At 41.3% G+C, this 27735-nt stretch overlaps 1 protein-coding gene across 5 annotated transcripts in view; it reads left to right on the top strand.

Annotated features, from left to right (window-relative positions):
- Positions 1-27735, top strand: part of HYDIN (HYDIN axonemal central pair apparatus protein) — a 468388-nt gene that overhangs the window by 372022 nt on the left and 68631 nt on the right. For 4 of the 5 annotated variants that reach the window (XM_072636610.1, XM_072636609.1, XM_072636608.1 and 1 more), the window contains 15 exons: positions 1760-1859; positions 3116-3215; positions 4634-4802; positions 7913-8154; positions 9363-9486; positions 10878-11082; positions 11490-11725; positions 12515-12666; positions 12768-12957; positions 17369-17471; positions 17696-17974; positions 19088-19230; positions 22829-23047; positions 25222-25382; positions 26092-26204. In XM_072636610.1, the coding sequence (XP_072492711.1) occupies positions 1760-1859; positions 3116-3215; positions 4634-4802; positions 7913-8154; positions 9363-9486; positions 10878-11082; positions 11490-11725; positions 12515-12666; positions 12768-12957; positions 17369-17471; positions 17696-17974; positions 19088-19230; positions 22829-23047; positions 25222-25382; positions 26092-26204 (2536 nt within the window). Of the gene's footprint in view, positions 1-1759; positions 1860-3115; positions 3216-4633; positions 4803-7912; positions 8155-9362; positions 9487-10877; positions 11083-11489; positions 11726-12514; positions 12667-12767; positions 12958-17368; positions 17472-17695; positions 17975-19087; positions 19231-22828; positions 23048-25221; positions 25383-26091; positions 26205-27735 lie in introns of those variants that run through there. The other variant, XM_072636612.1, reaches the window with a different exon arrangement.

The following is a 27735-nucleotide window of genomic DNA, read 5'->3' as shown; positions in this document are numbered from 1 at the left end:
GGGTGCCCAACCTGAAGTGAGGAGATGCCTGGGTGTGAAGGATATCTCCCACATTTAGTACTTGTATCTATCCCCTTGGGCAAGACTCTTTCATCTCTCTAAGCCTCAGGTAGAAATAATCAGACATGTATCATCTACTACTTGGGGTATTTGTAAAGAAAGTGTTTTGTAAACCTGAAGGAGTTAAAAAATGTAGCACCCTCTCTGGGGCCGGTCCTCCAACTAGCCTCTCACACTTAACGTTTGAGAGGGCTGATTACTTCTCCTCTTGGGGTTCTAGGGGTAACCCTAGTCAAAAGCCCCAGTTTCTAGCATCATTACCCACAAGCCTCCACCAATGTGCTTTCCATTTATATCCCATTTCAATTCACTTTCAGGAAAGGAAATTTACCAAGAAAGTAAGTAAAAAAACAGTTGGTACAAAATATTCTTCCCCCAAAAACTGGGCTATACCTTCCACCAGTACACACAAAGTCCAGGGGCCACGTGGGCTTAAACTCAGAGTGTAATGATATTAAAGCACATACATAGGAAACACATGTGACCAAAAGGTGAAGTCACAACTCATCTTTACTGAAAGTCCTTTCTGGAATCCGTAGTTGGCATTCTTCTGTGGTACAAGGGGTCACACTCATTAAAACCGCTTCCTCCCTTGGGTGGCCATCCTCTCTCCATATCTCTCTCTGCTCCCAGAAAGCTTGTTTGCTCTCGCTATATCTTTCCATTCTTATCTGCATGCCTTGTCACCTACTTCCCTCTGAAGTTATTGTGATAGAAGGGTGAAAATAGAGGAAGAAAAGCTATTCTCAAACACACACACACACACACACACACACACACACCACATACACCCCACACCCCACAAGAGAATTCCCTCTGAACCTAGAATCCAGCACCACTGGTCTGATCCAGCAATTAATTATTTAGTAACATCAGAGTTCAAGAAGCTTGAGATGTTTAGCCCAGAAGAGAGAAAACATAGGAGGACTTGATTACTGTGTCCAAAAATATGGAAAATATGTCATATGGAAGAGGGGTTGTGCTTTTCTCTGGGTGGCTTAAGAGGGTTGAATTAAAACCAGTGGGAGGAAGCAGCCAGGAGACACATTTCCTTGAGTTTACCATAAGGAAAAGCTTTCCAATAAATAATGCCATCTAACATTTCCAGAAGCTGTTACTGACAGTGGTCAAACAGAGGCTGGGTGGCTGCTATCAGGGATGTTATCAAGGGGAGTCATAAAGGCTCAAGGGTAGAATTAAATTATCTCCGACTTCCCTTTCAACTCAGTGATGCTAAAAATACAAATCACTCGGTTTTTCTACACTCTGTAGCCCCATTTTATATTTTGTATTTTGTAAAAGGAATATTTTCTAAAAGGAAATTATTAGCTTCAATGTGACTTTATCTTTCTTTGCACTTTATTTATCCCTGCTATTTCTCTGAATTCTTCACATGAGGAATTGAAACCTGACCCTTTGCCTTCTTTGCTTCAGGTATGGGTCAATATACCCAGTCCTGAAAAGGCAGTCATTCCCCTTCACGTAGAATGGTTTTAGGGGAGTGAAGAAGTCCGTCACTCAGAGCCCCAGTGTCCTGATTTCTCTTTGCTTAGGAGAGTTCCTAAGGAGGATTAGATGGAGTTTGGCACCCAGTGGCATATTAGGAAGCAAGAGATGGGGAGTCAATGGTAGTAATACCAGGGAAGGGTGGTTAGCCATGAATCAGCCCTTAGCAAAGGAGTTTTTCTTTCTGTGGAAGATTTTAGATGCGGACTATCTCATTGGAGTTGTTCAGATTGAAAACATCCAGATCTTTGCAGAATCGTATGACATCGCATTGGACATCACTTTCCCCAAAGGTCTGTTCACTTCTTCAAGCCAAGGATATTTTATAACAAATCCAGGACTTGTGTTTTGATTTTTCATATATCGTCTTTGTGGGGAGACTAATGGGGGTTAGTCCTCAGGGCTCTGCCTACTGCCAGACTCCGTGGGGTCAGAATGACCATCATACACTGTCACACGCTTCCAGAAGCAGATTCGCCATCAGCACTCCCCACCCTCAGCTCAGATGCTGAGGTCTGGACCCCCCTGACCAATTCTTCCGAACACAGAGATTTGTTCATGATGGTCACAGCCATGATTCTCTAGGTATGAAACAGTATTTCGAAAATAGCAATGCAAGAAGCCCATCCGTTGTAGGATATTATCCAGAGCAGCAATGGTCACCGCACCTCTGTGGATCTGTTTCTCCAGCTTAAGGTCACAGGGTCATGGTTATGGAAACCAAAGCTTCAGAGCTCTCCTCTGAAATATTATTTGATAGTGACTGCTTTCCCGGCCTTTTCGAGCTCCCTCTTCTCTCAGTACCAAGTTCTTCATTAGCCTTTCATTCCTCTCTCCCCCAGCCCCCCGGCCCCTGCGCCAGTACTCCCCTTCTTCTTGGTAGTTCTGCCTTTCTGGGTAAATCAAAGGAAGCACTCCCTCAGCCAGGCTTCGTGTCATTAATATCGATAGGACCAAAGGAATTCAATGAAGTCTTGGGATGTTAAAAAATGCAGAAATCATCCCCTTGAACTCAGGGGGAATCAGAAAAGTGGACAGATACAATGCAGATTCAGAAAAGAACTAGGAAAAGATTGAGGTTTTTCCCCAAAAGCATCTTTTAGAAATATTCTGGGGTGTCACCTCAGAAGGTAAATCTACTGAATTTGATTTGTAGTCATCATTTGTCAACTCAATACTTTAACCAGAGTATTTAAGCTGCCTCTCCTCTCTCCTTACCTCCCTCTTTCCCTCTCCTTTCCCCTTCTCTCTCTCTCTCTCCCTCTCTCTCTCTCTCTCTCTCTCATTCTTTCTCTCACTCTCATTCTTTCTCTCTCTGTCTTTGCCTCTCTAATTCTCTGTCTCTGTCTCTCTGTCTTTGTTTCTGTCTGTCTGTCTCTGTCTCTGTCTCTTTCTGTCTCTCTGTCTCTCTCTCTCTGTCTCTCTCTCTCTCTATATATATATATAATATATATACACACACACACATATATGTATGTATGTATATGTCTCTGTCTCTCTCCATCCCTCTCCCCTCACCCCTTTGCCCTACATACCTGGCCGTCTGCAGGGAATGAAGGAACTTTAGATTTTGGTGTTATTCGTGTGATGGAAGAAGCTAAGCAGTTTCTGTCCTTGAAAAACAAAGGAAAATATGAAATTACATTCAGGTAATGTTTGAGTGATTGAGTTTGTTTGTCTATTTCTGATGTACTGCCTCCGGTAGAACCTGTGGTACAAGGATAGCATTATCCTTAGTCCTAAGAACACTAAAATAATCCAGAATACACAAGAAGGATCCCTGGTATTTTTCTCTATGACCTCAAATCATTATATATAGGTATATAGGTGTGTGTGTGTGTGTGTGTGTGTGTATGTGAGTGTCTGTGTGTGTACACACATAGAGAGGGCTCAGTGCAAATAATGAATGCCCTTAAAGTGGTGGAATTATTTTGAATTTGCACAGACTATTTCCATTCAACAGGAACAAGTTATCTCATTAGAACTTCAAATAACACAGATTTGATTGCTTATGATCACTTCAGGGGAATTCATTATTTAAACAAACCAGGACCTGGCTGAACCTCCAGTGTTCCACTCTAGTGAATGAAATGGCACCAACGTTTCAATTAAAAACCAGTCTTCAGCCACACGATCTACATGTTAAAAACTCAACAAAGCTGCAATGACTTAGAAACTGGCCCTTATCACAGCGGGATTAGTGCCAGAACTGAATCTTGAATAAGATCATAGATCTCATAATAACAAGTAGCCTTTAGATAGAGCTTTAAGGTTTGCAAAGGCACCTCACAAATATTATCTCATTTGTTCTTCACAACAACCCTGTAAAATTCCCATTTTACAGATGAGGAAACTGAGGCAGACAGAGGTTAAGTGACTTGCCCAGTGATGCTTTTCCTTATTCCAGGTCCAACTGTCTTATTCATCACATAACTGCCTCGGGGTGGGGAGGTGGGGTCTAAATCTGAAAAGGATCTTAGAGGCTACTTAATTCAGGTCCCTCATTAACTTTTAAGGATACTTGACCCAGGGAGATTGTGATTGAAATCAGAAGGCAGTGGCCTTAGAAGACAGGATTTGAACACAGATTCTCTGTCTCTTTTCATCATATCCCACCACCACCCCTAATTTATTCATTCCTGAATGTTATTTTTCTGTATTATTGGTATCTTAAAAATAAATTACACAACTGAGCAGATCAACTCCAAGAGAGTTTTTAAAGTTTCTCTGATACTTTTTGTTTCTTTTTTATACCACAATCATTTCCTGATTACTGCTGCTAATAGAGAAAAACAGTTATGCAAAATCAGCCAGTGTAGTAATTATGTTTGTCAGAGTATGCAGCATTGGGCATGAGTAGTTTTCCTCTGACCCCCAACCTCTCTTGGTGACTTGCCCAGGGTCACATTGCTACTAAGTGTCTGAGGCCAGTTTTGAACTCAGGTCCTCCTTACCCTGGGCCTGGTGCTTTGTCCGCTGTACCAGCTAGTTGCCCCTGTCATTATCACTATAAATAGTAATTCAGCTGTCTTTGAATGTCTAGCTGATTTCTGCCTCTGTCCTCCAGCTTTATCCTGGAGCCCCTGGCTCCTCACCTACCCAACGTGAACTCTATCATCTCCACCCAACCCAAGAAAGGATCCCTGACCACGAGTGATCGGCCCACCAACATACAAGTGGTCTTCCGTTCCAAAAGAGAAGTGAAAATTGAGAATAAACCCATCATACGCTGTCAGGTGAGCCAGCTGGAAGCCGTTCCTGCTCTTTGGACTGGTGCTGGGAGGTCTTCCTGGAGGAAGATCCCTCCAGCAAGTCTGAACCTAGATTAAATGAATATTGGCAGCTGGATGAAATCTATCATTCAAAGGCAACTTCCATGTTTACCTCTATAACCCAGAATCATGGAATTTTAGTCAAAAGGGGCCTCTGGGACCTTCTGGGCATAGAGTTATAGGATCTGGTGGCCAGCAGAAACCTTAGGAGCATCTTCTCCTAAAACAGCGGAGTCAGAAGGAGTCTCTGAAGGCATCTATTGTGCATGAATAATTCCCTCTAAAATGTACCTGGTAAGTTATTATCCAGGAGTGGACCAACCTCCCTCTTGTGGCACACTGATCCATCAACAAGAATTTATTAAGCACCTACAATATGCCAGGCATTGGGCTAGAAACTGGGGATTCAGAGACAGAAATGAAACAGTTCCTTCTTCTGAGAAGAAGACAGGGATATACGTAAGACATACAAAAATCAAAAGGTAAATTAGCAAGGGAAACAATATCAGCTGGGATTAGGGCAAAATGCTTCATATAAAAGGTAGCATTTAAACTGGGCTTTGAAGGATGTTCAGAATTCCAAGAGGTGAGGGTGAGGGGGAAGAGTACTCTGTAGGCTTGAGTGACAGCCGTTAAGAGAGTCCACAGAGAGACAGAAGAGGGAATGCCATGGGAGAGGAACAGCTGGAAGACCAGCGTAGGTGGCCTATAGAACCTGCAGAGATAGGCTAGAGCCAAGCTATAAGAGGCTATAAATGTCAAAGAGAGGACTCCCACAAGTGTCTGGGAACCCCTGGAATTGATGGGGGAAGGGAGTGATGTGGGCAGAGGCATTCTTTAGAAATATCAGATTAGCAGCTGTGTGGAGGAAAAGTCAGAGAGGTGAGAGACCAAATGAGGATGTTAGAGACCAAACAGAAGCAGAGGGAGTGAGGATAGGGACCATGTGAATGGGGTGAAGGGACTAGAGATGAGAGATATTGCAAAAGGAGAAGCAAGACTGTCAATCCATTAGCTGTGGGGTGGGGGCATGAGGAAGACAGGGAAGTAAGGAGCAGAGAATGATTCCCAGGTTGTGACCCTGTGTCACTGGTAGAACAACAGTACCCTCAATAGTAATAGTGAATTTTGGAAGAAGGGTGGGAGTGGGGCAAAAAGTAATGAATTCTGTTTTAGAAATGTTGAGTTTGAAATGCCTGTATGATACTTAATTCCAAACGTTCAAAAACCAGTTCATGTTGGAAGACAGGAGCTCAGGAGAGAGACGTGGGGGAGATATCTAATTCATATGTGTAAATATAATAATTAAATACATGGGAGATGATTAGATCAACGAAAGAGAGTTTTAGAGCTAGAACAGAAGAGAACCCAAGACAGAGTCTTAGGATATGAATGATGGTCCAGCAAAGGAAGTAAGAAAGAGAACATGGTCATGAAAATCCAGGGAGGGCAGAGTAGCCAAGGAGAGAGGCTGATCAGCACCATCCAATGTTTGAGACGGAGCAAGAAGGATGAATATTGAGAAAAGGCCATCAGATTTGGCAATTACAAGGTGTCTGTTAACTTTGGAAGCAGCAATTTCAGGTGAATATAGAGATCAGAAATCGTATGGAAAGGGATTGAGAAATGAGTGAAGACCATTAATGCTCCATTGGTGGAGCTGGGAACTGGTCAAGCCATTCTAGAAAGCAAGATGGGACTGTACCCAAAAAGCTACAAAATGGAGCATGCCCTTTGACCCAGTGATACCACGACTAGGCCTTTGTCTCCAAAGAGATCAAAGAAAGAGGAAAAGAACACATGTACAAAAATACGTGTAACAGCTCTTTTTGTAATTTCAAAGACAGAAATTAAGGAAGTGCTCACCTGTTGGTGAGTGGCAAAACAAATCAAGGTATGTGACTGCGATGGAATATTATTGTGACATAGGGAATGACGAAATCGACAATTTCAAAGGAAACTGGAAAGATTTCTATGAACTGATGCAGAGTGAAGCAAACAGAACCAGGAGAACAATTAATGTAAAAAATAACAATGATAAGCATGTCCATCGTGCTTTAAGGTTTACTTCACAAATATTAACTCATCCTCACAAGAAGTAGGTACTATTATCCCTGTTTTACAGATGAGGAAACTGAGGCATATGGAGATTCATTGACCTACCTCACTGCTAGGCTAGACTACAACTGAGGTGTTCCTGACTCCAGGCCCAGCACTCTATGCACTGTGATGCCACCTTGCTGCTTCTTTAACAATATCTTAAAGAAAAATTTTGAAAGACTTTAGAATTCTGATCAGTTCAATGATAAACCAAAAGTCCAGAAAACAAAAGATGAAACATGCAGCCCACTTCCTGCCAGCAAAGTGTTAGACTTAAAATGTAAAATGAGACATACATGTCCCTGGTTTTTTTGGACTGTATGTTTGTTATGAGTGGTTTATTGTGGTTTTTTTTTAATTTGAGGAAGAGAAATGGAAGGAAGAGATAATATATGCTTATAAAAATAAATATTTTTAAGGGAGAATTGAGTGAGAGGAAAGGAAGTGGAGACAATGAGTACTAAAAATCTTTTTCAAGAAATTGGCTCCTTTGTTGTTTAGTCATCTCAGTCATGTCTGACTCTACGTGACCCATTTGTGGAGTTTTCTTGACAAAGATACTGGAATGGTTTCCCATGTCCTTATCCAGCTCATTTTACAGATGAGGAAACTGAGGCAGACAAGGTTAAGTGACTTGCCCAGGGTCACACAGCTAGTAAGTGTCTGAGGCTGGATTTGAACTCAGGGAGATTTGAACTCAGGGAGATGACTCTTCCTGACTCCAGGACCAGTGCTCTATGCATTGTGCCACCTAGCTGCCCAGTTGGCTCCTGGAAATATATCAAAACTGAGGACCAAAGAGGTTAATAAACTTTCCTAGAGCCAGTAAGAGGCAGAATTTGGATTCGAAGTGAACCTAGGTTTCCTGAATTGTCTCTTTTTCCACTAGCCCCTCTTGCTTCTCCAGGGATCCTCCAAATTTAGATGTGGGCTAAAGTCTTCCTCAGCACTCCAAACTCTCTTTCTCCTTTTAGATTATTGAGCCCAACAACATGGATGAAGGAGAGATCATTGCCAGCATTCCAATTAAATTCTCAGTGAATGCAGTATTCTCCAAGTATGCCATCAGCCCTGCTGCTATCATCAATTTTGGAGCCATGGTTTGTGGGAGCCGGAAAACTTCCACCTTCATCATTGAAAACCAAGGTGTCTTGGACTTCAGATTCAACATCAGCAGATTGAACAGGGACGCTCCTCTCATTCATACACGGAAAATGTGAGAAAGAAACATCTGCTTGACCCCTTTCCTTCCCCAGAAGCTTGACTCCTCCCATTCTGCACTGTCAGACTAGCATATCCAAAAATCCTAGATTAGCCAATGCATGTGGTTTCGGTTTAGGACTATTTATTCTACCTTGTTTGTTTCTTCTTGAATGATGCAAGTTATATTACTAACCAGGTAAACCCTGAGCTCTATATGGTCTCCAAGGTACCAAGCCAGGTACCAAGAAACCACTACAATTGCTTTTTAAAGGAAAAGTAGCTAAGAAATACAGAATTAAGAAGGTACTAGGCCCCTGACTATTTTTTAGTGTGATCATCTATTCAGGTCTTTCAGGTGCTAGTACTCTCTCTCCCACAAAGTTAGGTCAGCAGAGCACCTAACTCAGCCCCTTGCACCAACAGCAAGACTTCATTTCCGTTGAAACAATAACTCTAATAGATGGTTGTTGTGGTTATTTAGTTGTTTCAATTGTGTCCCACTCTTTGTGACCTTTTGGGGGAATTTTCTTGGCAAAGATGCTGCAGTGGTTTGTTATTTCCCTCATTTTACAGATGAAAAAACTGAGCCAAACAGGGTTCAGTGACTTGACCAGTGTCACACAGCTAGTAAGTGTCTGAGGCTGGATTTGAACTCAGGTCTTCCTGACTCCAGGTCCAGTGCTCTATCCATTGTGATGTCACTTAGCTGCCCCTATCTTGCATTAGCCCACCCTTTATATATTAATTAAAGGCTTTATAACTGAAAGGAGTCTTAGAAATTATCTATTCCAACTCCCTATTTTTTTTTTTTTAGTGAGTTAACTGAAACTCAAAGAAAGAAAAAGACTTGTCCAAGGTCACACAGGAAGTGAGCAGCAGAGGCAGGATTCACACCTGCATCCTCTAATTCCTCTTAAAATTTTTCCATTCTACCAATGCTGCCTTTTTTTTCACCAAAGTCCCATTTAATGAAAGTTAATTACCACAAAGTTTTACAAAGTCTAGTCAAAATTGGCTAATCAATAATTAAACAGTTAAATGTGTTAGCTTTTTTGTTCCTATCTGGACAGAGCAGACTGTGCTGGTTCTTAGGAGGATATTCACTATGAGTTATGAGGTAGCCCAACGTAACTGCCTTAGCCCAGCTCCTGGCACCTATGGTCAGGGCTTCATTTGTGTTTGGTGACTGGTGGATAAATACATACACACTTCTTTTCTCAGAGGAATATTACACAATGCTAAGCATGTACGATCCAAGGAGAACATCAGCTTCTACAAGTTCTCCACTACCAGAGGGCTCAAAGGCAATGAATCAATGCAAAAAGATACAAGCACAGTGAACCAAGTGAGTCATTCATTCCCCTTTTCCATGATTAGCCTGCCCCTAGAGTCACATTCCAAATAACCCGCCAGTTAGCTCCCTCTTTCTCTAGGACTGTGGTCCAACCAGCCCCACTATGATAAAATCATGGTGAAATCTCTGAAAAATCCTATTGGCATATTAATGGACTGGAACAGTGCCATTTTTTTCATTTAAAGTGGATTAGAATATTGGTCACCTCTTCATTTAAATTGCCACTACCAGGATTCTTTGTCTGGTAAATACTTCCCACTATCACCCTATTGCTATGTACATTTCTCTGCCCTCTTCCACCAATACCTGCCATTTACTTCATAGATACTATGCTCCCCACCATTTCCCCCCAGATCTTACCTCTTCTACAGTTTTTCCTTCTGTATGCACTGACACCCCTCAGGCCAGGGTAAAGTCAATCCAATTCAAGGTAAAGTGTACACATGTCCAGACTTCAGGACACCAGCATTGTCCATGGGGCTCAGGCTCTGTGAGTCCAGTAGGGATGAATGGCACTTAGGCCAGCATGTACCACTGAGATCTACTTGAACATTTCAAATGGTTCCACTGATGCCCATATTTCCTCCACTGATGCAACTCTTGACCACTGCTCTCTCAGTGGGCATTCTTTAAAATTAATGACCTGGTTTGCCTAATTAGGTCATTCTAATTGGTTAGAATTAATTAGCCCACTCTCTGGCCATACATCTCTGTGCTGGTCCATGGACAACCTCCCATCCCAAGACCCGTGCTTACAGCTTGGTGGCTACATATATGTGTTTGCGTGTTGTCTCTCCCATTGGATACTGGACCTCCTTTTGGAAAAGACTGTCTCCTGCCTCATTTTGTATCTCCACTGCTTAGTGCAGCTCCTGGCATGTAGTAAGTGCTTAATAAGTATCAATTGATTGACACCTGCCAGAGTTTTTGTGTGACTCTGGAAAAAACCTTCTAATGCCCAGCTTCCCCCCGCTCAGGGCCCCAATGCCACAATGTGGCATCTGAGAAAAATGCCACAGAAATTCCTTCCAAATATGGTATTACCAGGGTAAATGCTTCAAAGAAGTAAGGGCAAGGAAGGGAAAGGAATAAGCTTTTATAGAGTGCCTACTATGTTCCAGACACTGTGATAAATGCTTTTTACAAATATTTCATTTGAAATTCACAGAAGTCCTGCTTAATATTATTATTACCCCTATTTTATTAAGGTTGAGGAAACTGAGGCAAAAAGCAGTTAAGTGACTTGCACATAGCTAGTAAGTGTCTGAGGTCTTCCTGCCTCTAGGCCCAGTGCTATCTGTGGCACCAACTGCCTCCAAAAGAGACCCATTTGGATGTCGTGAGAAAAGAGCAAGTTCTCATTTCTCAGACTCTTCCTGCAGGCTCGTTTCACCCTCAACATGTTCACCATCTACCCTGGATTTGGATCCATCCCTCCTGGCGGGCAGCAGCAGATCACAGTGGATTGCCTTGCTGACCCAATTGGACGATGTGAGGAGTTTCTAGCCATTGAGATCTCAGACCGAGATCCCAAAGACCAACCCGGCGGCATTCAATACGCATTGTCAGCTGAAGCCTGTTTGCCAGGTATTGGAAACCAAGATCTTTGTCTTAAAAATCATTTCTCAACAAGCACACGCCTGTAGACACATCCAGCGTCCCTCTAAAACAAGGTTTGTGCTGCATCCCTCGGCAGCTTGCTCGTGCAGAAGAGTATGTTTGGCTGTTTTTCATTTCCAATTCTGCATCTGTGATTTATAAAGCAGCCCCATTAAAAACCCCACCACTAGTGGGACTCTCTCTCTAAACAGGTAGTTTTGTCTGGTAGTTGCGGGATTATTTGGGAGTCAGTAACAGATCTCCTGGAGAGATGTAACCTACACCGGCTTCCCTACTCTTACTAGGATTTGCCTGCACTTGAATTCAGTCCTGAGTGTTTAAAAGAAGTGCCCAATTGCTTCACCTTCCTCTTGCCCTCCTCTCTCTTTTCCTAGCTTTTGTGATAGATGACATGGCCTCCATTTTCGAGGAGCATCTATTATGTAACAATATTAACCTGTACCAGATTCTGCAAACCACAGACAGTGGAGGAGTATTCTTGGAGGATGAGAATAAGTTTATATTCCGCAATGTCCTAGTGGGACACCAAGCCAAAGCTCGATTCAAGATCAGTAACATAGGAAAGATTCCTTGTGATGTCAGTGTCTCTGTCAAGCCTACGTCCACCAAGGTAAGAGGAAGTCGCTCTTTGAGGCCATTGGTGCACGGTAACCAGATTATAGCTCAGGAGAAAGCTGGGAGCTACATGACATGAGCAGGCCTGGTAGGACACATGCATTTGTCTGACAGACATTTACTGTGCACCTGTGGTATTTAAAGACATTGAAATAGGTACTAAAAGTACAAAGATCAAAGCTTGGTGCAGTTGGAGTCCTGAAGGTGCCTACCCTCAAATTGTAGTATGAGACAAGGTAGAGGGGAGAGAAGAAAAAATACAAACTACTCAAGAAAAATCGAAGGAGGGAGAAATCACCTTTAACTGAGGAGCAACAGTGGGTGCCAGGAACGCTTCATGGAAGAAGCATTACCTGAATGGGGCCAAAGAAGGATTTCAGTAGGGAGAGATGATCACACCCTTCCTTTTGGGTCAAGTTAGAGGCATTCACTAGTTTTGTCACTGGAGTAATGAGTCACAATCTTTCCCTGCTGAAGGGCCGGAAATGTGATCTGTCACTTCTTGGCACCTATGTAAAGAAAAGTGGACAGGGGTTCCTAAAAAGAAGGAATAGGAAAGGATTTCAATTCAACAGGCATTTATTGTGTAAAAAGCACTTCATTAGAAGCTGAGGATAGAAAGAATAAAATAAGACATGTCCCACAAGGAGCACTCTGAGCAAAGGAAGAGGGGGGACAGTGGGAAACGCCCGCAGTGTCCAGCTCTAGCTGTAGAATACATAGGTAGGGCGGTGGTATGGGTGTGCCCAGGAGCTAACGTGCCCATGTCACCATATCTCCCTAGGCTGTGGCTCGTATCACTGACATCTTTGACGTGGAGCCTACCAAGATGTGCATTGCCAGCCGTTCCCAGGCTTTTGCTACCGTGACCTTCACTCCACAGACAATGCAGACCTATCAGTGTGTCTTCGAAGCCTCTTTAGATGGTTTGCCCAAGTAATTCTCCCCCAGATCCTTTTCCTGAGGGAGGGGTGGGGACTATGGTACCCCCATGTCATCGTCCTCACGGCAAATTGGTGATTCTTTGCTCCCTGCAGTTTCCTCTCCAAGACTCGAAACCTCACATTTGATATCTTTGGGGAAGGAAACCTACCCCGAGTGAGTGTTATTCGACCCATTCTCTATAACAACAAAGGGAATCCTCTCCTCCTGTTTAAGAGACTTCTGGTGGGGCAATCAGAGAAGCTCCCTCTCATCCTTAAGAACAACGGAACTATCCCTGCCCAGGTAAGCCCTCGCCCCAGGAGAGAGATCCCTCCTGGGAGAAAGATTTTGAAAATGTGGAGGGAAGAATTAATTCAGATTTATAACTTTCTTCTCATAGCATCTCTCACCTTTCTCTAATGTGATCTGTAGATCTGAATAACTTCATTCATGTAGTAAATATTTACTCAATACCATTCTGAGTCATATGGAAGATGCAAGAACATATAAAACAATTCCTGTCCTCCAAGAGTTACCAAGCTGAATATCTAAGAAAAGAGTATATTGTATGTGTTCAGAATGGTAGAAGCAAAGAGCTTGTAGGAGCTCAAAGAACAGAGGCTTCTAGCTTAGGTGATAGGAAAAGTTTCCCAGAAAAGACAGCATTTGAACTGGGGCCTGAAAGATGGATTGAATATTACAAATGAGGAAACTGAGTCCCAGAAAGGCAGAATGTGACTTTCCCAGAGCCCAGTATATCGCAGCTATTCAGTAAAATGTTATTGATATGGTCAATTCTCCTGACAATTTTCCTAATATTGAACTAACCCTGCTTTCCTGGCATAAATCTCACTTGTTCATGGTGTATGACCCTTGTAATCTCCTTGCTAGTATTTCTTTAAAATTCTTTTAAACTTTTACATCAATATTCTTTAAGGAAATTGGTTTGCTTTCTCAGAAATTTTTCCTCTCCATAGTTTAGGTATCAGTACCATATTTGTGTCATAAAAGGAATTTGGTAGGACTCTTTCTTTACCTATTTTTTCAAATAGCTTGTATCATCTTGAGATAAGTTGTTCCTTAAATATTTAATAGAATTCATTCATGACTCCAACCAGTCCTAGAGATTCTTTTCTCAGAGAACTCATTTATGTCTTCTTTAATTTCTGTTTCTAAGATAGGGTTATTAAAGTTTGGCATTAAAGTATTCTATTTCCTCTTTTGTTAATCTGGGCAGTTTATGTTTTTGTAAATATTCACCCACTTTACTTAGTTTTATTAGCATGTGATTAGGCAATATAACTCCTAATAATTGCTTTAATTTCATCTTGCTTTGGTGGTGAATTCACTCTTTTCATTTATGATACAAGTAATAGGTTTTCTTTTTTTAATCAAATTAATGTTTTATCTATTTTACTGGCTATTGTTGGGCTTGATTTGGTTTCATAAAAACCAGCTCCTAGTTTTATTTATTAGCTCAATTTTTTCTTCAATTTTATTAATCTCTTCTTTGATTTTCAGGATTCCCATTTTTTTGTTTAATAGAAGGGGGTTAATTTGTTTTATTTCTAGCTTTTTAAAAATTGCATGCCCAATTCATTGATTTTCTCTGTCTCTTTTATTGATATATGTATTTAGAAATATAAATCTTCATTTAAATACTGCTTTGCCTGTTTCTCACAAATTTTAGAATGTTGTCTTATTGTTGTCATTCTCTTTAATGTAATTATTGATAGTTAATATGATGTGTTCTTTGACCTACTCATTCTATGGGATTAAATTATATAGTTTCCAATTAGTTTTTAATGTATGCTTTCACAGGCCTTTATTAAAGGTAATTTTTATTGAATTGTGATCTGAAAATGGCACATTCAATATTTCTGATTTTTTGCATTTGGTTGTGAGGTTTTTATGCCCTAATATGTGGTCAGTTTTTCTGAATATGACATATCCAACTGAGAAAAAGGTATATGCCTTTCTATTTCCATTCAGTCTTCTCCAGAGATCTTTCATATCTAACTTTTAAAAGATTCTACTCATCTCCTTGATGTCTTTCTTATTTATTTTATGGTTAGATTTATCTAGCTCTAAGGCCATCCACTAGGATAATTTTCCTTCCTTTTCCTTCCTGTAATCCATTTAACTTTTCCTTTAAGAATTAGATGTTGTGCCACTTGATGCATACATCTTGCTAAAAGGAACCACAAACAATAAAGTAATATCAAGATGTAACTTCCCTGCCTAACCTTTTTATTAGCTCTGTTTTTTATTTTACGTTCTCTAAAATCATGATTGCTACCCCTGCCTTTTAGTACTTCAGCTGAAGCATAACGGGTTCTGCTCTAGCCCTTTATTTTTAATCTGTGGCATCTCTCTGTAGTTTCTTGTAAACAATTTATTGTTGGATTCTGGTTTCTAATCCTTTCTGCTATCTACTTCCATTTTATGGGTCAGTTCATTCCATTCTTAGTTACAATTACTAACTGTGCATTTCCCTCTATCCTATTTCCTTCTTTTTGTCCTGTTCTTTATCTTTTTATCCTGTCTCTCTTCTAAAGTCTATTTTGCTTCTGACCATTGCCTTCTTTTATCTGCTCTCTCTTTTATCACTTTCCCCTTTCTCTTATTCCCTTCTCCCCCCTACCACATACACACACTTCCCTATTGGATAAGATAGATTTCTATTGCCAATTGAGTGTGTGTGTGTGTGTGTGTGTATGTGTGTGTATTTTCCCTTTATGAACCAATTTCAATGTAAACCTTACCCACACCACTCCATCATCACTTCCCCCTCACTGTAAAAACTCTCCTTTGCATGTCTTTTTTATGTGAGATAATTTTTCCCATTCTTCCTCTCCCTTCTCCCAGGGCATCCCACATTCTCACCTATCCATTTCTTTTTCACATCGTCCCAATGTAATGGACTCACCACCACACCCTCTTTCTATGTCAAATCCTTCTGTCTGCACTAATAATGATAAAGTTCTTAGAAGATAAATGTATTATCTTATCATATTTAAAGGTAAACAGCTTAATCTTATTGACTCTTTTATGATTTCTCTTTCATGTTTACTTTTGTATGCTTCTCTGAGTCTTGTATTTGAAAGTCAAAGTTTCTATTTAATACTGCCTTTTCATCAGGAGTGCTTGAAAGTCCTCTATTTCACTGAATACCCATTTTTTCCCTTGAAGAATAATACTCAGTTTTTCTAAGTAGGTTATTCTTGGTTATAATCTCAGCTTTTTGCCTTCTGAAATATCATGTTCCAAGACCTCTGTTCCTTAATGTGGTAGCTGCTAAATCTTGTGTGATCTTGACTATGGCTTCATAGAATTTGAATGGCTTCTTTTCCTGGTGCTTGAAGCATTTTCTCTTTGACCTGGGAACTCTGGAATTTAACTATAGTATTTCTAGGAGTTTTCCTTTTGGCGTCAATTTGAGAACCCTCTGGTTCTGGGATATTGGGGTAGTTTTCTTTCATAATTTCTTGAAATATGATTCTAGACATTTTCTTTGATCATGACTTTCAGATAATATAATAATTCTTAAATTATTTCTCCTTGATCTATTTTCCAGGTCAGTTGAAAAATTTAACATTTTCTTCTATTTTTCATTCTTTGGGCTTTGCTTTATTATTTCTTGCTCACTCATGGAGTTATTTGTTTCCACTTGCCCAATTCTAATTTTTAAGGAATCATTTTCTTGAGTGAACTTTTGTACCTCATTTTCCATTTGGCCAATTCTGCTTTTTAAGGGTGATTTTCATCAATGAATTTTTGTATCCCTTTTTCCTTTATGTCAATTCTGTTTTTAAAGTGTTCCTTTCTTTAGTACTTTTTGCCAACCAAGCTATTTATTTTCTTTTCATAACTTTCAAAAATAGTCACAAAAGCAAAGCCCATCTTTTTGTCATTGCCTGAGTCAGTCATGACTTCAGTCACTTCAATGTTTCTATACTGTTCAAAGTACACTCTAATGATGGTCTCTCAAGTAATGGTCCTCAGTGTCCTTCTTAGTGCCACCCACAAATATCTTTTTCATAAACAAGTGGGCATCTGGTCTTTGATAATGTTTTCTGGGAACAGAACTCTTTGGTTCACCAACTTTTCCATCATTTTTGTGAGGTCTTACAGATGGCTGCATCTGCCTCTTCCACTGCAGCATAGTTAACAAAACCCAAACCCCTGGAGTACTTGGTATTTGCATTCTTTGTTACCACACAGACTTTGAGTGCACCCATTACTCAAAATGGTTTTTTAGACTCTCACCTGTCATCTTAAAACTTGTGCCTCCAGTGAAGACCTTTGACAGCCGCTTGGGCTCCATCGGGAATTCTGACCTTGATGTGAGAGCAGAGACAAATGCTTCAGCAATCCTCCATCAGAAGAGTCTAGGATAGAAAGCTGGCCCAAATATTTTTAAACAAATTCACACCTCCGCATTAAGGGCTCCTGATTTAGATGATCTCTAATTCCTCTTTCAGATTGTTTTAGGGATAGGGTATAAAGCATGTGTCAATGTATACATGCATACATATATGTATATATGTGTATATATGTATACATATATATGCATATAGCATTTAGCCATGACATTTTCAGGTACTGAGACAAATCTAAATCAGTTCCTCTATTCGGTAGAAGCTTAGCCCCATTGAAAGACCTCTAAGCTATGTCCAGGGCCTAATCTCAATTCCTGATTTCTATTTTCCAGTTACATGTTGATTTGAGGGACCATAACAGAGTCTTCTCCCTGAAAGGAAGGCCCACCACCAACTATATCTACATAACAGAGGAGAACAATCCTGATGAAAAATGTAAGTAGAAGAGCCATGAGATGCAAAGGATGCTTAGGAGAGATTCAATTAAGACCCAGGAGTTTGTGTCCTTTCTCCCAAAAAGGCTCATTCTAACTGAGCTTCATTCCAAAGTGGGAGCTGCTCCCTTTGAAGTTCTCCATCCAACACAGAAACTTTTTTAATCATTGACTGTTCTTATCTCTGACCTGATTCTCTGCCTTCACGTTCTCTTTACCTGGCAGCAAAGAAAGCTCATACCGCCTCCCTCATTGTTTATCCTGGAGAGACAGCCGAGTTTGACGTTCTTTTCAAACCAAGCAATGCAGAGAAAGTGGTGGGCACCATCCATTTATCTGTGGTTAACAACCAGTATGAGGAGACCACCATTCAGATGCTGGGAGAGGGCTATGAGGATGATATCACCTTGGACAACATCCATGGACTTGCTACCACCTCCAAGTCAGACATGATGGAAATCACTGAGGTTGCTGAAGGCAAAATGATGGAGGAATTGTTGGCATGTAAGAGAAAAGGGATAGAAAGGGAATATTAGCAAAGGTTGGCTGTTAACATATTTCAAGAATGTTTTTTCAAATCATCTTGCCTCTCTGTTGTCCACACCTATATTTCACACTCACACACATATATACACACAGGCACATACATACACACATACATACACACACACACACACACACACACACACTACCAGCATCTTTCCTCTTCTGTAACTTAGATTCTTGGAGAATTGCTGAGAATAACTAGAAGTTAAATGACTTGCCAAGGGTCACACAGCTGGTATATGTCAAAGGTGAGACTTGAGCCTAGGACTCCCTGGCTTCGAGACTGATATTGTATTCACTCAACCACCCTGCCTCTGGAGATTCTCCTAGCCTCTTTTAAATTCCCTTTACTGAAACCAGTCATTCTGCTGCTGAATAGCATACAATCCTCTAGGAGATATAGTCCTGAGACTTTCCCCCAATGAATGAGACCCTTTTACTCTAGGAATTGTTGGAAATTAAATCCTCCATGCTCATCCCCTTGCAATAAAAAAAAATTAAATATCTTGGTTGCATGATTTGGTGTTATACAGAGAAAATAATATACATAGTGTTTCACGGCTGAGCCACAGCACAGGAATTTATTATTGATTCCTTGTCAATCCAAAATGCCTTATCATAATTTTCATTAATTACTCAGATATCTGGTCAGTCTCACTCAGAAAGCAGCTGAGGCATCCAGAGGCATGACACTCATCTTCTATTAGGCAGTAATTGGAGATGAAACCCAAGTCAGGATTCATATTTCCTGACTTGGTGTAATATATATTCAACCTACTTGGTATTCTTAGCTCCCCAAATCAATGAACAAAGGTCTATACTTTTCCCATACATCTATAGACTTGAGGATCCAGATATGGTTGGGTTTGCTTGTTTCTTTGTTTGAGGGTTGGGGGAGGGCATCTAGGGAGGGACTAGAAATCTTTGCTTTGAATTTAGAGTTCTCTTTTAAGAGGCAAGGGAGTGACAATCTGGAAAAATGACCATGGAGTCAGCTCCTCTGCCCTAGGAATCACTACTATGAGACAGTTATGGCAAGATACCAAAGCTATCCCTCCTTCTGTTCCCTAGCTGCCCGGGTGGATCACCTTCAGTTTGGAGACTGTCACGTTGGCAGCATCTACGAAGTAACCTTCACAATCACCAATCGCAGCCAAGCTAATGCTGTCAGGTTTGAGTGGCCTATCATGCAACCCCTGTATTTCTCCCCACAGGTAAACACTTCCCCATTCCCTGGGCTCATTCAGACAGTCAACACTGCTACTATGAGTCAGCTCAAACCTGGGCTGTTGTATACTGACTATGAGGGTTAATTTGGTTTTCATCACACTCCAACAAAAGGCGAAAGTCTTCTTGGGCATTGGCATCTGAACTAAGAGGCACCCAGTGACTGTACCAGGCAACTCAGAGGGAGCCTTCAAGAACCAATATCTCAAAGGTTCTTCTCTCAGTCAAGGTGTTAAATGCAACAAAGCATATGCCATCGAGGACATTATATTTCTTGAAATGGTTGTGAGCTTAGAATGGAAAAATCTCATTTATCTCTCTTGAAGAATCAAATGATATCTGATGAGTGAAGAAGGTCCTAGGCCTTCCACCCTTAATATAACCCATACATTAAAACAGAAGTCAACATCACAGTTTCAGCATCCCACTACCTTGGGTGCTTTTGTCGCTTCTTGTCAGAAAAAAAATTGTTTCTACTGTCTCAGCCTCTTATGAGCTCTGGAGTCTCAGGAAGAAATAAGAGATGGTTTGACCCTGTGAACTCAAGAAAGACATTACCTTTGCCACGTAGGATCCTGCCTTCCTATGTTTCTTACAGCCACGAGACCTTGGAGAAGGCCACGTAGTCTGAACTCAGAGACAAAAACGTGGGCATACTGAGATTACAAAATTGTCTCTGTTCTCATGCTCTCCATTCAAGCATACAATTCTAGCAAAGCCTAATAATGAGACAGAAAGGTCATTTACATGTTCCTGTTTGATGGACTAACATTTAAGCCAAGACTCACTGAGGCCTTGCACACATTCCAGGGGAAATTTTCATTTCTCCCCAACACAGGGCTTGAAACAGCATGAATATTCCAGCAGTTTTGACAAAGAAAGGCTAAGCCTGTAATGTGCTGTTTCTGTTTGGAGCCAACAGACAGATATGTAGGTATAGATATGGACATAGATATAGATATACACACACATACATACATACATATATACATATATGTATGTGTAAATTTATTATTTTTAACGTTCATTTTTAAATTTTGAATTCCAAATTCTCTCTCTCTCTCTAGCTCCTCCCCCATTCAGAAGGCAAGCAATATAATACCAATGATATGCATGAAGTCATGCAAAACATATATCTATATTTGGCACATTGCCAAAGAAAAGCGTCAGATCTCTTTCTTGGAGGTAAAGAGCATTTTTCATCATGAGTCCTTCAGAATTAGCTTGGATCATTGTATTGATCAGAGTAGCTAAGTCTTTCACAGCTGAGCATCATTAGAATATTGCTATTACTGTGTACAATATTCTCCTGGTTCTGTTTGCTTCACTTTGCCTCAATTCATATAAGTCTTCCCAAGTTTTTTCAGCAGACAAATATTAAGCACTTACTGTGTACCTGACACTGAACTAGATACTGAGGGTATAAAGACAAAAATTAAGCCGTGCCCGTCCTTAAGGAAGTTAACTTTGTATAAGGGAGCACAGTGGGTACCCAACAAATAGGAATAAAACATTTTGAAAATAAATACAAGGCAATTTGGGGGAAAAAAATAAGGAAACTTACAGTGAGTTCTGAAGAAAGAAATAAGGGATTCCAAGAGTCAAAGGTGAGGCTGGACTACATCCCAGACCCTGGGAATAGTCAATGCAAAGACTTGGCTTTGAGAGATGAATTTGTGTGGGAAAAACAGGAAGAAGACGTGGCTGGACCATGGAGCAGTGGGAAGGAACTAAGAGAAGACAGCAAGGCTGGGAAGGCAGAGTGGTACCAGGCTGCGAATAACTCTCAAAGTCAAAAGATGAATAATTTCTATTTGACCCTGCAGATGATAGTGAGCCTTGTGTTCTATTGAGTAGGGGAGTGATACGAACTTGAGAAAAATCACTTTGGCTCTTGTGTAGAGGAGAGAGACTTAAGACAGAGAGACCTGCTGGGAGTCTACTGTAAGAGTCCAGGCTAGAGATGACGAGGGAGGGTCTGAACTAGAAGGATGGCTACGTGAGGAGAGAAAACAAGACAGAAGGAGAGGGGCGGCAAAGACAGAGACAAGATCTGGCAGAGGATCAGTCATGCGGAGTGAGGAAGAGTGATACAGCAAGAACGATGCTGAGGTCACGCACCTGGATTTCCATCATAGGAGAGGAAGATGGGAATGCCCTTGTCAGAAACACAGAAATTGAGGAGAAAGGTGGGGTTGGTGGGGGGTAATAAGTTCTGTGTTGGACTGGAATTTGAGTTCCTTGTGGGACAGTAAGTTCAAAATGTCCAGAAGACAGTTGGAAGTGCATGACTGGATGTCAGGGGAGACGTAGGCTGGATATTTAGATCTGTAAGTCATCTACACAGAGCTGATTGTTGAACCCACATGAGCTGAAAGGTCACCAAGGAAGAGGATAGAGACAGAGAAGAGAAGGGGGAGGAGGCCACCAGATCAGTTAAAGCTTTCATGCCTATAAGCAATGAGATCAGGCCTATGAGTAATCCCAGTACTTCCAGTTTGGGTGAGACTAGGAGACCCAGCCTTAAAAAATGAAAATGGAAATAAATCATTGGAAACTTTGGAAAGAGCAGTCTCAATTGAGTGATGAGGTTAGATGGGTTTTGTCCTTCATTCTCAAAGAGGCAAATGTACATTTGGCATTCAAACAACATGACCAGCCCATCAGAGTTGCATTCTCTGCAGTAGAGTTTGGATGCTTGGCAGTTTTGCTTGAGAAAGGACCTCAGTGTCTGGTCTTATCCTGCCAAAATATTTCTAAGACAATCCAAATGGAAGCGATTCCATTTCCTGGCATGGCAGTGGTAGACTATACAGATTTCACAAGTGATGAGGTTAGAAACCAGACTGCAAAGCGTGGAGAAGCAAGTGAGAAGAGAGAAAGTAGAGGCAATGGATGAAAAAGGCTTTTTTCTTGACTTTTGATTGGAAAGGGGAGAAAAGAAATAAAATAATAACTTTAAGGGATGGTCGGATCTAGTGATAGGTTTGTTGAGGATGGGGAGACTTGAATGGGTTTATAGGGATCAGGGAAGGAATCAGCAAAGTATAGGGAAAGAATAACAATTATAAAGAGATTGGAAAGGCAAGATTTCTGCTGAAGAAAACAGGAGGGGATAGGGTTAAGGATTGGCCTTGTAGGTCAGAATAGTCACCTCTTTGTCAGAGGCTGCAGTAAAGGAGGAAAGAGTAGAGGATGATGTCATGAAGAAGATGAACAACAGTTGACCTCAGTAGAAAAGGGAGCCCAGATGATGCATAGTCTGTAGGCTTTCTTTGTCACTACATGAAACGCATAGATCCCTTTGTGTCTGGAGGACTTGGTTAAATCTGAACCCTAACGGTATCCAAGACTTAGAAGATCGTTTTATAATAGAACCTGTCCTCTCTTCAATCCCTAGATATATAGGACATTGATAAACTTATTTCTGACCAAAAGACAAGGTACCTTTTCACCCACATGTCCAATGATAAATGATCTGGTTTCTATTACAGCCTTTTAGCTTCCTCTCTTCCTACCTGAGGAGGTCACAGTCAAGATTCAGTATGTGATTTCCTGCCATGATAATATCAGGTCTTTCCTTAGGCTGGCCACCTCCATGCTGGATGTGCCAAGGACATCACAGTGACTTTGAAATCTCGCTCAGCTGTCAGCCTCAAGAAAAGCTTGGTGAAGTGTAAACTTTCGAGAATAGTTTTTCAACAGCCTGTGGATCAGGTACCAGACTGGGACAACCACATGCGCACAGTCAAATGGGTAGATTCTGGAAAGAGTCCAAACAGCAACCTCCCTGCCAAAAAAAAAGTGAGTAGATCCAATCAGTAATAACTAGGGTCAGTCAGTCAACATTTATGAGTTCTTACTATGTACCAGGAACTGTGCTAACATGGTTTGAAAGTTACCGAACTGAACTTTCAAATAGATAGCCTGTAAAAGGCCATTGAGCTGACTCTGAGAGTACTGACACTGCCATCTCTGTACAGTTTCAGAAAGGCTATGTGGTATCCTAGAAAGTCTCCTGATTGTAAGTTAGGAGAGTCTTTGAGTTGAATCTTACCTCTTCTTTGCATTATCTTTGTGACCATGGCAAACCATCTAACTTCTCTGAGCATCAGCAGCTTCATCTGTAAAATGGGGTGAATGAGCCATATGATACCTACCTTAGAAGGTAATTGGAAAGATGAAGTGAGACAGTATGTATGAAATAACTACATAAGTGTTAGGTAGACAGGTGATGCCGTAGATAAGGTGTTGGACTTGAAGTCAGAAAGACCTGAGTTCAAATTTGGTCTTACTAGCTGTATGACCCTGGTTAAGTGAATTAATCCAGTTTGCCTCAGTTTCCTTATCTGTAAAATGAGCTGGAGAAGGAAATGGTAAAGCCCTCCAGTATCTCTGCCAAGAAAGTCCCAAATGGGGTCACAAAGAGTTGGACAAAACTGAAATGAATGAACAACAGCAAAAGATATACTCAAGCTCCCACCTGTTATCTTTCCACCTTGATCTATGCCTCCTCCTAACTTCCCTATTTCTTTTGAGGACACCATTATAATCAACCATTATAATCCCCTGACTCTTTTTTCATATTGAACCCCCATATCCAATCAGCTTCCAAGGGCCATAGGCTTTCTCTCCCCAGCACCTCTAATGTCCTTGTCCTCCTGTCCATTCATATGTCCACCCCAACCCCAAATCCAGATCCTTATCACCTCTCACCTGAACAACAGATTCCTGATGGGTCTCTCTACATCCAGCCTCTCCCATCATAATCCTCCATATTCCTGTCTCCTTGAGATTCCTACCACATAGATTGGATCATGTCATTCCTTAGCACAAGAGGCTACTGTAACTCTCTCTTGCCTCCAAGATAAAATGCAAAAGCATCTGTTTGGCTTCACAATCTGATGCCAGCCTATCTTCCCAGACTCTTTACCTATTACATCATCTCTTGGATTATTTATTCCAACCAGACTGACCTGACCATCTTTTCCCAACAGACAGCATTGCATTTCCCCCTTTTTACATGCTGTCCCATGTCTGGAAGCTCTTCCTCACCTCTACCTCAACCTGCCTCCAAGGACCCATTCAAATGTTCTCTTGCCAAAGGTCTCTCCTGATTCCTCAGATCATTAACACTCCCTACTCCCCAACTCTGTATAATCACTTTGTAGTTTTTGTATTTAAACATTTGTGTACTTGCTGTTGCCCACCATCACCTATAGAATTCGAAGCAACTTGAGGGCAAGATTACTTTCACTTTTCGTCTTGGGATTCCCAGCATCTATCGCAGTACCTGACTCAGAATACGTATTATATAATTGTTGATTTAATTAAACTGAATTGAATCCAAAACTCTCTAGCCTCTTCACTGAAATTGAACCACAGAATACAGAGCCCTAGAATGTCAATCCTGGAAGGGACCTTAGAGATCATTAGTTCAGTCTCTTTCTTATAGAGATGAAGAAGTATTACTTTGTCCGTAAAGAGAGTGAGAGCCAGGTCCTGGAGGAGCCAGGACAGAACACAGAACTCTTGATTCCCAACCCAGAATTCTTTCAACCAAAGGGCACTAACCTAATTCCTTTGCCCACTGACCTTTTACCAAGGTCTTAGCTATAAAATGAGAGAAATAGACTATGTGATCCTAATGTCCCTTCTTCCTAGATTTCGTATAATTTTAGAATCATAGACTTCAGTCTATGATTCTTTGATTCTATGAACATGGAAACATGTCATTCCAAAGCTTTGGGTTGTACCTTCCCATTTTATTACAATTCTTCCTCTCTCTTCCTATGATTTAGTTTAAATGTGCCCTAGTCATTTCCTCCAGATCTTAGGTCTAAGCATAAGGACCTCCTATTGGCATGATTGGTATGAATGGGATTCATGGAGGCTTCTGGTATCCTGCTACATGAGTATTACATGATCCTGACAAGTTTCTGCAACTGCTGCTCTGACCCTGCTGCCTTGATTTCCAGGTGATAGAGACTGACCCTGAACCTGCACACACGGTTCTAGAAGAAAACTACCAAGAACTAGACCTTTATGTCAGCGCTGTGGTGGACTACTCCTCCTTTCGTGCCCAAGTGAAAGAAGTGCATTTTAAGGAAACACCTGTTTTCCAGACCCGAGTCTTCGAGTGAGTCACGAAAAACCATGAATGTAGTGTAGCACACTGTTTATGGTCATTCTGCCTATGTTCCTTTCATGTGAGGGCCTTAGGTTTCTCATCCAGGGCCATGGAATCCATACATATTAGAACTATGTATAAATACCCATAAATATAAAACATTCATAAATATTAGAATTATTCCTCTGGTCCCTCAGCAAAAGGAAGAGCATTTGCTCATCAAATCCCATGCAGAATTTTGCTCTGGGAGAAATTTGATCCCATGAATTCAGATTCTGACTCTTGACAACTCAGACAGCAAAGTCTGACCTGTCAGTATCTGTCACTTGACAGCTTAATGGACATGATCCCAGGAGAGTCCCACAGTGGCCCCACAAGATAGCTGTGGCAAGGATTTTCATCCTCATTTTGCAGTTAAAGAAACTAGAGTTTCAGGAGATTAGACGTTATGCTGAGAGCTGCATAGGTAATAAGTGTTGAAGGAGAAATTCAAACCCAAACATCTCTTCACACTGTACAGCAAGAGCCCTTCCATTTGACTACACTAATTACAAAACACCAAACACCTGCAAAATGGGCATAATGAGTCTTTTCCTTCTGCCAAAGAGGCAAGCTTTAGAGACTAGTCATTCAAACTGGTCCCAGCCCTGCTCATTAAAAGAGGGGATAGAGGCATCTGTCACATGCTTCTCAAATGTGAGCTTTGTCATACTTGCAGGTTTGATTTGGTCAATACAGGACCTGTACAACTGGGATATACCTGGCTGCTGTCCTCAGATGAGCCAACAAAGGCTGTCAGCTTTGCTGATCCACAGAGCTCCGCTTCTCAAGGTAAAACAGGGATATATTGCTACAGGGAATGTGGTGAACCAGTTGATGGGAGAATCACAAAATCTCTTCTTCAAGTTTTAGCCCCAAAAAGGGAAGAAGGAGGGAGGGAGGAGGAACCAACTGGGTGGATTCATGAGCAACTAGGGCCTGGCCATGTGGAGACCAATAACTCTTAAAAGATCTTAGAATCTCAAGAAGAAAAGATTGTGTAAGGTGCTGATCTGTAATTGTGAGTGAGTGTAGAACATGCCAAGGCTGCAGGTCTCCATTCAAAAGGTATCAGAGACTGGTATTGGTATTACATCCTGCAGTTACTTCTGAAAGATCATGGAATAAAGCAAGGCAGCACCCTCATCACAAACCCCATTTCAGGAGTTTCTTCATCTTAGGTTTTAGGAACGCTACTCTTAGCCAAGCCACAGCTCACTGTGGACCATATTCCTAACAGAGATCACAGTGAGTGAGAACAGCTTCCCTATGTTACATGAGGAGAAATATGAATAGGGTTATAATTCCCTCTATTTCAAGCTGTTAACTGAGACCTCACTGGGGAACTGGAAACTATCTCTGCTTGTAGGGTACAGCTGTGTAAATGGATGCATTCAGGTAGGATCTAAACTTTCTCTGGTCACTTTAAGGACTGACCACTCTTAGGGCCAAAAGATAGTGGGACAGATGTTCAGTCTCTCCTAGGTACCAACATTCATGCAATGATAAAACTGAATAGGATCCTAGAGATAATTTCTCTTAATCCCTTCATTTTACATAGGAGGAAACTGAGGCTCATAGAACAGGAAAGTGGCATATCCTGGGGCACACTGCTGATAAAGGGGAAACCTATGATTCAGACCTCAATTTCTTAATCAGGTCCAGAGCTTTTTCCTCTCTAGAGCTGGACACTACAGCTCAAGGGTTAGTGAGTTGTGGGATCATGGGATCTTAGGCTGAGGACCTGAAGGAACCTCCAGAGACATCAAGCCCAGCCTCCGCTTTACACAGATGTGACAGCCCAGTCCAGAGAGCCTAACACATGTTACCTGAGGGCACACCAGGTAGTAAGCAACAAAGTCAAGATGAATTCAGGTCTTAACTCCAGAGCCAGCACTTTTTCCAATGAAAAGGAGGGAGAAATATTCATATTCCACCCCTGCAGACTATTTATTGACCTAGAATAATTAAAATATATTCACCCTGTTTTGGTGCTCCTTGGCCATGCCTAGCGTGAGGCAGCTTACATGGTACCAAATGGCATCTCCTTGGGTTTAAGTATAAAATAAAGCTTTGATTGCTGGAGGATATGGGAGTAAGGAGAGAGACAATATTAACCAGTACTTCTCCTGGGCCATCACCAAGATTAATTGTAGACATCAGATTAATTAATTAAGAAATCAGTTGCGTCATCACAAAAGTGACCCTGAGTTCTCAAAGGTTATACCAGGGAAGTACAAATGGTAGCAGACATCCACCAATATGTAAGTCTAATTAAGCACAGATACACTCATCACCAGCAGCCTGGCCACTCGGTGATGGA

The sequence above is a fragment of the Notamacropus eugenii genome, chromosome 1, assembly GCF_028372415.1.
Source record: "Notamacropus eugenii isolate mMacEug1 chromosome 1, mMacEug1.pri_v2, whole genome shotgun sequence".
Taxonomy (NCBI): Eukaryota; Metazoa; Chordata; class Mammalia; order Diprotodontia; family Macropodidae; genus Notamacropus; species Notamacropus eugenii.
This window is presented reverse-complemented; position numbering and strand designations above follow the sequence as displayed.